At 48.0% G+C, this 10663-nt stretch overlaps 1 protein-coding gene across 1 annotated transcript in view; it reads left to right on the top strand.

Annotated features, from left to right (window-relative positions):
• Positions 1-2018: 2018 nt before the first annotated feature.
• Positions 2019-10663, top strand: part of RAP1GAP2 (RAP1 GTPase activating protein 2) — a 237350-nt gene continuing 228705 nt past the window's right edge. Inside the window, exon 1 of the mRNA XM_064583725.1 lies at positions 2019-2550. Coding sequence (XP_064439795.1) covers positions 2501-2550 — 50 coding nt within the window. The 5' untranslated portion in view covers positions 2019-2500. The remainder of the gene's footprint in view (positions 2551-10663) is intronic.

The raw sequence follows: 10663 nt of genomic DNA, 5'->3' as shown, positions 1-10663 counted from the left end.
TTAAAGATTTTATTTATTTATTTGAGAGAGAGAGTGCGAGCACAAGCAGGGGGAGTGGCAGGCAGAGGGAGAAGCAGGTTTCCCGCTGAGCAGGGAGCCGATGTGGGACTTGATCCCAGGACCCTAGGATTATGACCTGAGCCGAAGGCAGACGCTTAACAGAGTGAGCCACCAGGCATCCCTAAAATTTACTATCTTAACTGTTTTTAAGTTCAGTGGCATGAAGTACATTCACATTGTTGTGCAACCATCACCACTATCAATTTCCAGAATTATTTTCAGCTTACAAAACTGAAACTCTCTGTCCATTAAACACTAACTCTCCATTCTTCCTCACTCTAACTCAAGATCCTAGCAACCACCGTTCTGCTTTCTGTCTCTATAAAGTTGACTATTCTAGGTACCCCATATAAGTGGTATCATACAGTATCATATTTTTGTGACTGGCTTCTTTCACTTAGCATAATGTCCTCAAGCGTCATCCCTATTGTAGCACATGTCAGAATTTCCTTCCTTTTTAAGGCTGAAGACTATTCCATTATAGGTGTGTACCACATTTTTCTCATCCATTCACCCATCCATGGATACTTGGATGTATCCCTCTGCTATTGTGAATAATGCTGCTAATAATGAACATGGATGTACAGATACAGGCATATATTTTCGAAACATTTAAGTTTGACATTTGCCTTTTAATTTTGCTCATCATATTTTTCTGATTTGCTAAGGTTAAATATTTTTATTTTGGTCAGATCCATTGATTTCTTCCTTTATGGCATCTGACATTGATGTCAAGCTGAAAAAAACCCACCGCCCACTTTAATACATAATGAAATACTATATATTTTTTCTAGTCCTTTATATATATTTATCCACTTATATTTATAATTCATTTGAACTATATTTTGTGATGTGAAATAGACACTTTTCTCCCCTGCCCATAAATGGCTAACTAATTGTCCCATCACCATTTCCCCCACCAATCTGAAATACATTATCACACACACACATCTTTGGGGATGTTTTTGGACTTTCTGTTTGTTTCCTTGGTTTCTGTGTTAATTAAACTGGGAAAACTTAAAGAAAGGATGCTCAGGGGCGCCTGGGTGACTCATTTGGTTAAGTGCCCAAATCTTAATTTTGGCTCAGGTCATGATCTCAGGGTTTGAGATTGAGCCCCTCGTGGGGCTCCCTGCTGGGCATGGAGCCTGCTTAACATTCTCTTTCTCCCTCTCCCTTGGCCCCCCGCCCAAAAAAAGGATGCTCAAAGGCAATTAGTAGCATCAGGATACACTTGAAGGTCAAAGGCAAGCTGCCAACCTACCTTGTCTGTATTTCCTTCCCTGTCTTCTTTTTATGTGATGCCTCTGTGTTGGTTACATTCTTCGTCCCCTGTTGCTTCCTGTCACTTCTTCAGACATAGTGGAAAGCTTTGGTGAGGATTCTTAGGATATACGCAATTTTGGTTTTCATTGAACACTGGGGAAGGCACCTATGGATATAATAGCAAATGTCAGTAGCTTTTGGATTTCCCTACGAACTTTTTCAATACTCCTGGGTATGGCCAACAGTCCCTAAGAAGTAGGCAAGCTCTCAGGATCTTCACACTGGAGGCCAGGTTTTCTCCTCTCAGCATGTTTCCCTCCTGCAAAGGATGTGGGCTGTCCTGGTATGGGAAGCAGGTGAATTTGGAGGGCACTGTGCAATGTGCAGGCAACCTCTATATTTATAAACATGTCTAAAACTCAGCTGCTTCAAACAAGGCTTGAGAAGCATGCTCTTACGATGCTGTCGGCCAGACTGGTCTCTGCTCAACTCCAGGAATGTAAGCGATCCTGGGGCGGAGGTAGCTTGAAGCCTGGATGGAGCTGGTCCTAGGGTCGGGCAGCATGCCGGGCCAATGTCCTACTGTTTTCAATACAGTCCCTTTAAAATATTTTAATAATCTGTAGGGCCCACCAGTTTTCATTTTAGGTATTGAGAGTGATTTAATTTTGTATGCTTAACTTTCCAGGTAGGCAGAGCAGGTGTCGAAAGGGAGAAAGGCCTCGTCACTCAGCAAATCCGGTTTCCCTCGCAGTAGAACTCTGAGAACCTGACTCCTCACGCAGTGCTCCGAAGAAACCCGGCTCTTCGGCGCCGCCGGGCAGCGAGCGGACGGGCTGTGGCCTCGCCTCTGCGGCGCAGGAGCGCGCAGCCCCAGCCCCAGCCCCAGCCCCAGCCCCAGCCCCTGCCCCAGCCCCAGCCCCAGCCCCAGCCCCAGCCCCAGCCCAGCCAGCTCCAGGGGCGGGGCCGCGGCCGCACCAGGGATGAGCGCCGCCGACCGCACGGCCCGGGCTCCAGGCGGAGTCGCGTCGCGCCCGCCCCGCCCGCCCCGCCCGCCCCGCCCGCCGGGACCCGCGCCCGCGAGCGCGCCCTCGGCACTGGCCTGCGGCAGCCGGACTTGCCTCCGCCCAGTGGCCCGCGGCGGGCAGGGAGCCGATGGGCGGCGGGCCGAGGCATGGCGGGCCGCCGGGCGCCGGGGGAGAAGCGCTGGCAGCTGGTGCGCTGGTGAGTGGGCACGGGGGTGGCGGGGGGGCGGCGCGCGGGGCCTGGTGCGGGCGCGAACCCGCGCTCCCTGCGCCGCGAGGTCCGGCTGGGCGCGGGAAAGCGCGGGGCGCTGGCCCAAAGTTTCTTCTCGAGCTGAGGTTGCGGGGCCGGGTTTACCGAGAGGCTCTGGACTGCCTGGTCGTAACCATCCCGCGTCCCCGCGCGGGGTCTTTGCGGCTCCCCAGACAGATGGGCACTGGGACCCGGGACCCTGTCCCTGACGTCAGGCTTTGGAGGGACCCCGGCCCCCCTTCCACAGGCTCATAGGCAGGGCTTCCCTCCTTCCTTTAATTCCCAACCTCAGCTTTCTGATTTGTGCCATGGGGGTCCCCCGCCTACCTCCATTCCTTCTGCTGCTTTGGTCGGGCCACGGTATTGGGCCCCAGGCTGCACAACCCACAACCTTCAGCTCCCCTGTTCAAGGAGCTACCCTTGTCTATCTACACAGGGACCTCTGAGGGTGGGGTGCACTTCGGGGTTGTGGACTTAGAGACGGGGGCCTGGGAGGTGAGGGAAGAGGTCCCTGCGTACGTGAGTGGTTGCCCCTACCCCCACCGCAGTTCTGCCCAGGCCTGTGGGTATCAGGTTACCTGACTGCGGGCTGAGCGGGTTTCAGACGCAGCGCCGGGAGTCACCTGGGTTGGGCCTATGTCCCCAGTGTCCGAACGTTGAGGACTGCTTCAGCCAGAGGCCTGACCTCTGCTTGGCGGGATTTAGAATGCAAGGTAACCTGCTTTGGGAGAACTCCAAGAATGGAAGGAGAATGTCTGGCTGGGACCACTCCCCATCCCACATTATCCCACCCACATCAGGACCAGGGAGCATCTCTGAAGTAACATTCTGGACACATCTCACCAGGTATATTCTGTAGCTGGAATACAGATAGGAATAATATCATCAATAATAACAACCTGGGCTTCCTGCTCACTTTTCTTCTGACTCCAGGATCCAGGTGTTGCACTTACTCTTCATAGTGATGCTCAGAGGAAGGTATTAGCACCCCATTTTACAGATGAGGAAACAGGCTTAGAGGAGAAAAGTGGTTAGTCAAGGCCACCCAGCAAACAAGTGGCTGAGTCAGGGTTTATGCCCAGGTCTTGCCCAGGGGGTTAACTGCTCCTCTGTTTTGCTTATTTCCTGGACCACCCCACCCAGCCTGGCCATGCATCCAAGTTCCCATTGTCAGAAAATCCTAGCATGTCAGAGCAGGAGGGGTCATTGGGTGTCCAGCCTGCTCAGCCCACCTCTGCGCTGGGGGGATTCCAAAAATCAAAGTCTAAATAATCAACATTATTATTTAGAAGTGGAACCACTTTTCAGATTAAACCCCAAATATATAAATCAGATAAAAGTAGAGTTAATCTGTTTGAAGAGTTGGTGGAAAGCTAGTGTCCTCTCCCTGGTAAGGAGGCACCACCCCAGGACTGCAGATCAGTGTGCTCAGATCAGTGTGCTTCACGGGGGAGGAAGTAGGAAGTTTTAAAGGGGTAGAGCTTAGATTCCTGCTCTGAATCTCTCCCTCTCTCTCTCTCTGCCCTGGTATTGCCTGGCTGGGTTGGATCCTGGGCTGAACCGGGTGATGCATGAATTATTGTTAGTGACCTAACAATAACCCTAACCCCAGAAAGGTCTGGGGTTACCTTTCACCCCCAGGTGAAAGCCCTTTGCCATGAGAAGGTCCTGAAGAGTTGTCAGGCAGCTTGGCAGGGAGCACTCTTGAGGGCAAGACACCCTGTGATCCTCATGGTATGCTCCCAACATGTCAGCCTTGGCCCCTGGTTCCAGAATTAAGCTGAGTCAGTTTGCTCCACTCGAACTGGCTCAAGAGAAAAGGGGATATATTGGCTCACAGAACTGAGAACTCCAGGGACTTTTTGTGTTTCAGGCACAACTGCTCTCAGGTGCTCAAATGTCACCAAATAATGCTCTCTGCTCTTCGTTCCTCTGTTTTCCTCTTATTCTCTTGTGGAGGCAAGTTGGCTACAGCAGCTGTGGGCAGCTCTCCTGTTAGCAACCCTCATGGAAAGAGCTCTCCTTTCTCAGTAGTCCCAGCCAGTCTCAGGATGTCATCTTATCGGCCTGGCTTGGGTCCCATGACCATCCTAGAGCCAATCACCGGGAGCTGGGGGATGGACTGCTCAGTTGGGCTAGGCTGCGTCATGTGCCCACTTAGGGAGCTGAGGCCTGGGGTCAGCTCTACCCCAACCACAGAGTTTTTTTTTTTTTGTGAAGATTTTATTTATTTATTTGACAGAGAGAGACACAGTGAGAGAGGGAACACAAGCAGGGGGAGTGGGAGAGGGAGAAGCAGGCTTCCGGTGGAGCAGGGAGCCCGATGCGGGGCTCGATCCCAGGACCTGGGATCATGACCTGAGCTGAAGGCAGACGCTTAACGACTGAGCCACCCAGGCGCCCCGCAACCACAGAGTTTTGAGTGATAGAGAGGGTAATGAATGGTAAATTATTGGGCAACAAAAACTCAGGCAAACCCGCAATAAAGTTAAAAGGCAAACTAGAATCTGGATAACAATATTTACACAGGGGTGCCTGGGTGGCTCAGTCCGTTAAGCGGCTGCCTTTGGCTCTGGTCATGATCCCAGGGTGCTGGGATCGAGCCCCGCGTCGGGCTCCCTGCTCAGCAGGAAGCCTGCTTCTCCCTCTACTACTCCCCCTGCTTGTGTTCCCTCTCTCTCTGTCTCTCTCTGTCAAATAAATAAATAAAATCTTTAAAAAAACAACAACGATATTTACACAAAACAAGCTAACTGCTAATGTGCTAAATGTAAGAAGTGCTCTTATAAATCGGTTTAAAGGGGTGCCTGGGTGGCTCAGTCACTTAAGCGTCTGACTCTTGATTTTGACTCAGGTCTTTATCTCAGTCAGGGTCGTGAGATCGAATGCCTCGTGGGGCCCCGGGTTGAGCCCCGGGTCAGGCTCCACACTCACCGGGGAGTTTGCTTCTCTCCCTCTGCCCCTCCCCCCACTCATGTTGGCGCCCTCTCTCTCTAAAATAAAGAAATAAATCTTTAAAAATAAATAAATAGATTTAAAGAGAAGAAAAAGAAGAGACCATCATGGACTAGGTGGCTTAAACAACAGGCATCTATTTTCTCACAGTTCTGGAGGGTGGAAATCCAAGATCAGGATGCCAGCATGGCGAGGTTCTGGTGAGAGCCCTCTTCCTGGCTTACGGATGGCTGCCTTCTCCCTGTGTCTTCAACATGGTGAGAGAGCTTTTCTTATATGGACTCAAATTCTATTGGGTCAGGGCCTTATCTAACCTTAGTTCCACAAAGGCCCCAACAGAGTTGTATTGAATATATAAATTTGAGGTGGGGGTGAGGGGATAGGGGCGGGGGCACAAACACTCAGTCCATAAAACTTACCCAGAAAAACTTGGGAGTCTAAGTGGTGAATGATTCAGGCTCAACACCTGGAAGCTCGTGGACGCTGCTCAGGGTCTCCTTGGGGGAATAATGTCTGAACGTGAAGCAAGGGAGCCCCCTTTGGAGGCCAAATGTGGCACACCACTGCAGAAACAGCAGATACAGACCAAGGACCTCCCCACAGCGGTTTGTGCGTCCACCAGGCTGTGCAGGACTGGTGTTCAACAGTGCCACCTTGTGGTGCAGAGAGCAAGAGCACTAGAGGGCTGCTGACTACAGTTCTCTCTACATCTGGTATTTCAGAAGCAGAACTGAGTAAGGCTTTGGGGGTTTTTGGAGCATTCAAAAGCAAGATATTAAACTTTATAATAATAGAGGTTGAGGGGGAAGGAGGATTCAAGTGACTCATTAGGAAAGAACTCTGATTAAATTCATACCCTAAGCTATTGGTATAGTTTGTACCAGTTCTGCAGGAAATGAATGCATCTGTTGAGCTCTTGGAACTCCTTGGTAATAAAGTTTTTCAGCTGTTCAGATTGGCTACCCTTTTAATGTGCTCATGGTACATCAGGGCATAGACACACCTGAATAGCCACAGAATATGGGGTGAGACTTGAGTGGTTCTCTCATAAAATAAAATGCTTCAAGTGCTTTTTGAAAATGAAAACCCAGGGCGCCTGGGTGGCTCAGTTGGTTAAGCATCTGCCTTTCGCTCAGGTCCTGATCCCAGGGTCCTGGGATCGAGTCCCACATCGGGCTCCTTGCTCAGCAGTGAGTCTGTTTCTCCCTTTCCCCCTGCCCCTCCACCTGCTTGTGTGCTCTCTCTCTCAAATAAATAAATAAGTAAAGTCTTCAAAAAAATAAAAGTGAAAACTCAAGGCAGAACCACTTTTTTTTTTTTAAGATTTTATTTATTTGAGAGAGAGAGAATGAGAGACAGAGACCACGAGAGGGAAGAGGGCAGAGGGAGAAGCAGACCCACTGCTGAGCAGGGAGCCCGATGCGGGACTCGATCCCGGGACTCCAGGATCATGACCTGAGCCGAAGGCAGTCGCTTAACCAACTGAGCCACCCAGGCGCCCAAGGCAGAACCACTTTTAAACTTTAACTGTGGTAAGCTTTAACTGTGCCATGTTCAAATTTGTGGGAGAATTACGATCTTTCAAGAATTAGGATATTTTATTTTATTTTTTTAAAGATTTTATTTATTTATTTGAGAGAGAGCATAAGCAGGGGGAGCGGCAGGAAAAGGGAGAAGCAGGCTCCCGGTCAAGCAGGGAGCCCAGTGCGAGACTCGATCCCAGGACCCCGGGACCATGACCTGAGACGAAGGCAGATGCTTAACCGAGCCACCCAGGTGCTCTGAGAATTAGGATAATTTATTAATTTATTTTTAAGATTTTATTTATTTATTTGAGAAAGAGAGAATGAGAGAGAGAGCACTTGAGAGGGGGGAGGGTCAGAGGGAGAAGCAGACTCCCTGCTGAGCAGGGAGCCCGATGCGGGACTCGATCCAGGGACTCGATCCAGGGACTCGATCCAGGGACTCCAGGATCATGATCTGAGCCGAAGGCAGTCACTTAACCAACTGAGCCACCCAGGCGCCTGAGAATTAGGATAATTTAAAAACTGTATCGATAGTCTGTTGAAATGTATGCTTTTAAAAGAAGTAGAGGCTTAAAACAACTATGAGATATTACTGCACACCTGTCAGAATGGCCTAATTCTGGAACACTGGTGGCAGCAAATGCTGGCGAGGATGAGGAACAACAGGAATTGCTGGTGGGAATGCAAAATGGGATGACTACTTTGGAAGACAGTTTGGTGGTTTCTTGCAAAACTAAACATATTCTTACCATACAATCGAGCAATCTCGCTCCTCAGCTGAAAACTCATGTCCACACGAATACCTGCATGTGGATGTTTATATCCGCTTTATTCATAACTGCTAAAGTTGGAATCAACCAAGATGTTCTTCAGTAGGTGAATGGATAAATAAACTGGCACAGCCAGACAGTGGGATATCTTTTGGTACTAAAAAGACATCAGCCATCAAGCCATGAAAAGACAAGGAGGAACCTTAAATACACACAAGTCCGTGAAAGAAGCTGCATCCTGAGTGGTTCCAACTATAGGACATTCTGGAAAAGGCAAAGTCTTTTGTGTTTGTGCGTGGGGGGTGGGGGGAGATGAGTAGGCAGAGCACAGAGGATTTTTAGGGCAGTGAATGTACTCTGCATAATATAATGACAGGTATATGTAAAAAAAAAATCCTCATATTCACTTACCTTTCAGAATTGTCCTCTTGCATTGGACTCTCCTCCAAATTCTCCATAAAGTACCAAAAACTAAATTAGAATTTGATTGGGTTCATCAACAGCACAGGCTGTTAAATAGTTCCAGTTTTCAGCCTTCCTGTTCTTTTTTTTTTTATTCTTATGTTAATCCCCATACATTACATCATTAGTTTTAGATGAAGTGTTCCATGATTCATTGTTTGTGCATAACACCCAGTGCTCCGTGCAGAATGTGCCCTCCTCAATACCCACCATCAGGCTAACCCATCCTCCCACCCCCCTCCCCTCTAGAACCCTGTTTCTTTTTCAGAGTCCATCGTCTCTCATGGTTCATCTACCCCTCCGATTTCCTCCGCTTCATTCTTCCCCTCCCGTTATCTTCTTCTTCTTTTTTTTTTCTTAACATATATTGCATTATTTGTTTCAGAGGTACAGATCTGAGATTCAACAGTCTTGCACAACTCACAGCACTTACCAGAGCACATACCCTCCCCAGAGTCTATCACCCAGTCACCCCATCCCTCCCATCCCACCCCCCACTCCAGCAACCCTCAGTTTGTTTCCTACAATTAAGAATTCCTCATATCAGTGAGATCATATGATACATGTCTTTCTCTGTTTGACTTATTTCACTCAACATAATACCCTCCAGTTCCATCCACGTCGTTGCAAATGGCAAGATCTCATTCCTTTTGATGGCTGCATAATATTCCATTGTATATATATACCACATCTTCTTTATCCATTCATCTGTCAATGGACATCTTGGCTCTTTCCACAGTTTGGCTATTGTGGACATTGCTGCTATAAACATCGGGGTGCACGTACCCCTTCGGATCCCTACTTTTGTATCTTTGGGGTAAATACCCAGTAGTGCAATTGCTGGATCATCAGCCTTCCTGTTCTATCTGAGAGCCTGTGCTGGGCCCTGCCCAGGTTCTGACAGTGGGGCCTTCGAGTCTGGGGGAGAGAGCCCAGGAGGCTCGAGGCCAAGGCTGTGTAAGTCGTTGAGAAGCCGAGCAGTGTGCTCTGGCAATATTCTTTTTATTGGCTGCAGGGTATTCCACTATGAATTGGACCGTAATTTCTCTACCCAGCCTCTACTGATGACCTTTTAGGGTGTTTCGAATATTTTGATATTACACATATTGCGGCAATGAACATCTTTAAACCTATTCCATGCAAACATGTGCAAAAGTAATGGTTGCATATAATCTTCAACGTAAAATTGCACAGTAAAATTGCAAAGTAAAACGTGCACGTTGTGAAAGATACTGCCGACCTGACCTCCAAAGAAATTGTACCATTTCATATTATCTCCAATGATGTGTAAGATGCCACTTTCTCCACAATTTTACTCACACTGGGAATTAACAAACTTTTTTTTTTTTAAAGATTTTATTTATTTATTTGACAGAGAGAGACAGAGTGAGAGAGGGAACACAAGCAGGGGGAGGGGAGAGGGAGAAGCAGGCCTCCCGCAGAGCAGGAAGCCCGATGCAGGGCTCGATCCCAGGACAATGGGATCATGACCCGAGCCGAAGGCAGACGCTTAACGACTGAGCCACCCAGGCGCCCCGGGAATTAACAAACTTTTAAAACTTGGCCAGTCTCACCAGTGAAAAAAAATATGCTCTCATTGTTCCTGTAATTTTCATTTCTTTAAGAAAAGTTGCATTTTATTCATGTTTATTGGCCTTTTGTGTTTCTACTTTTGTAAAGTAGAAACTATAATTGCCTTTGCCCTTTTTTCTCCCCTACTTGTTTGCTCATTAAATATTTTTCCATATTGATCTGTAAAAGCTCTTTGTTTATCATGGGAATTCATCTTTTTTTTAAGTTTTTGCTAAGTTTTTTATTTTAGAACAGTTTTAGATTTACAGGAAAATTGAGAAGATAGTATAGAGAGCCCCATATACCCTACCCCAGTTTCCTCTATGAACATCATACACGAGTATGGTACATTTGTTACATGAATGAACCAATATTGATATATTATTATTAACTAAAATCCATAGGTTATTTAGATTCCTTAGTATTTCCCTAATGTCCTTTTTCTGTTCTAGGGTCCTATCTGGATACTGCATTACATGTAGTTGTCATTCCTCCTTAGGATCCTGTTGGCTCTGACAGTTTCTCAGACTTTCCTTGTTTTGTTTAAGATTTTTGTTTGTTTGAGAGAGAGCGAGTGAGAGAGAGAGAGAGAGCACAAGAAGGGGAGGGGCAGAGGGAGAGAGAGAAGCAGCTTTCCTGTTGAGCAGGGAGCCTGACAAGGGCTCCATCCCAGGACCCCAAGATCATCAGCTGAGCTGAAGGCAGACACCTGACTGAGCCATCCAGGTGCCCCTCGGACTTTCCTTGTTTTTGATGACCTTGACAGTTCAGGACGTA

This window comes from Mirounga angustirostris, unplaced genomic scaffold, assembly GCF_029215605.1.
Source record: "Mirounga angustirostris isolate CCGP_5_RB_7025 unplaced genomic scaffold, mMirAng1.0.hap1 SCAF_17, whole genome shotgun sequence".
Lineage (NCBI taxonomy): Eukaryota > Metazoa > Chordata > Mammalia > Carnivora > Phocidae > Mirounga > Mirounga angustirostris.
Note: the sequence above shows the minus strand (reverse complement) of the source record. Positions and strands in the feature narration are given on the sequence as shown.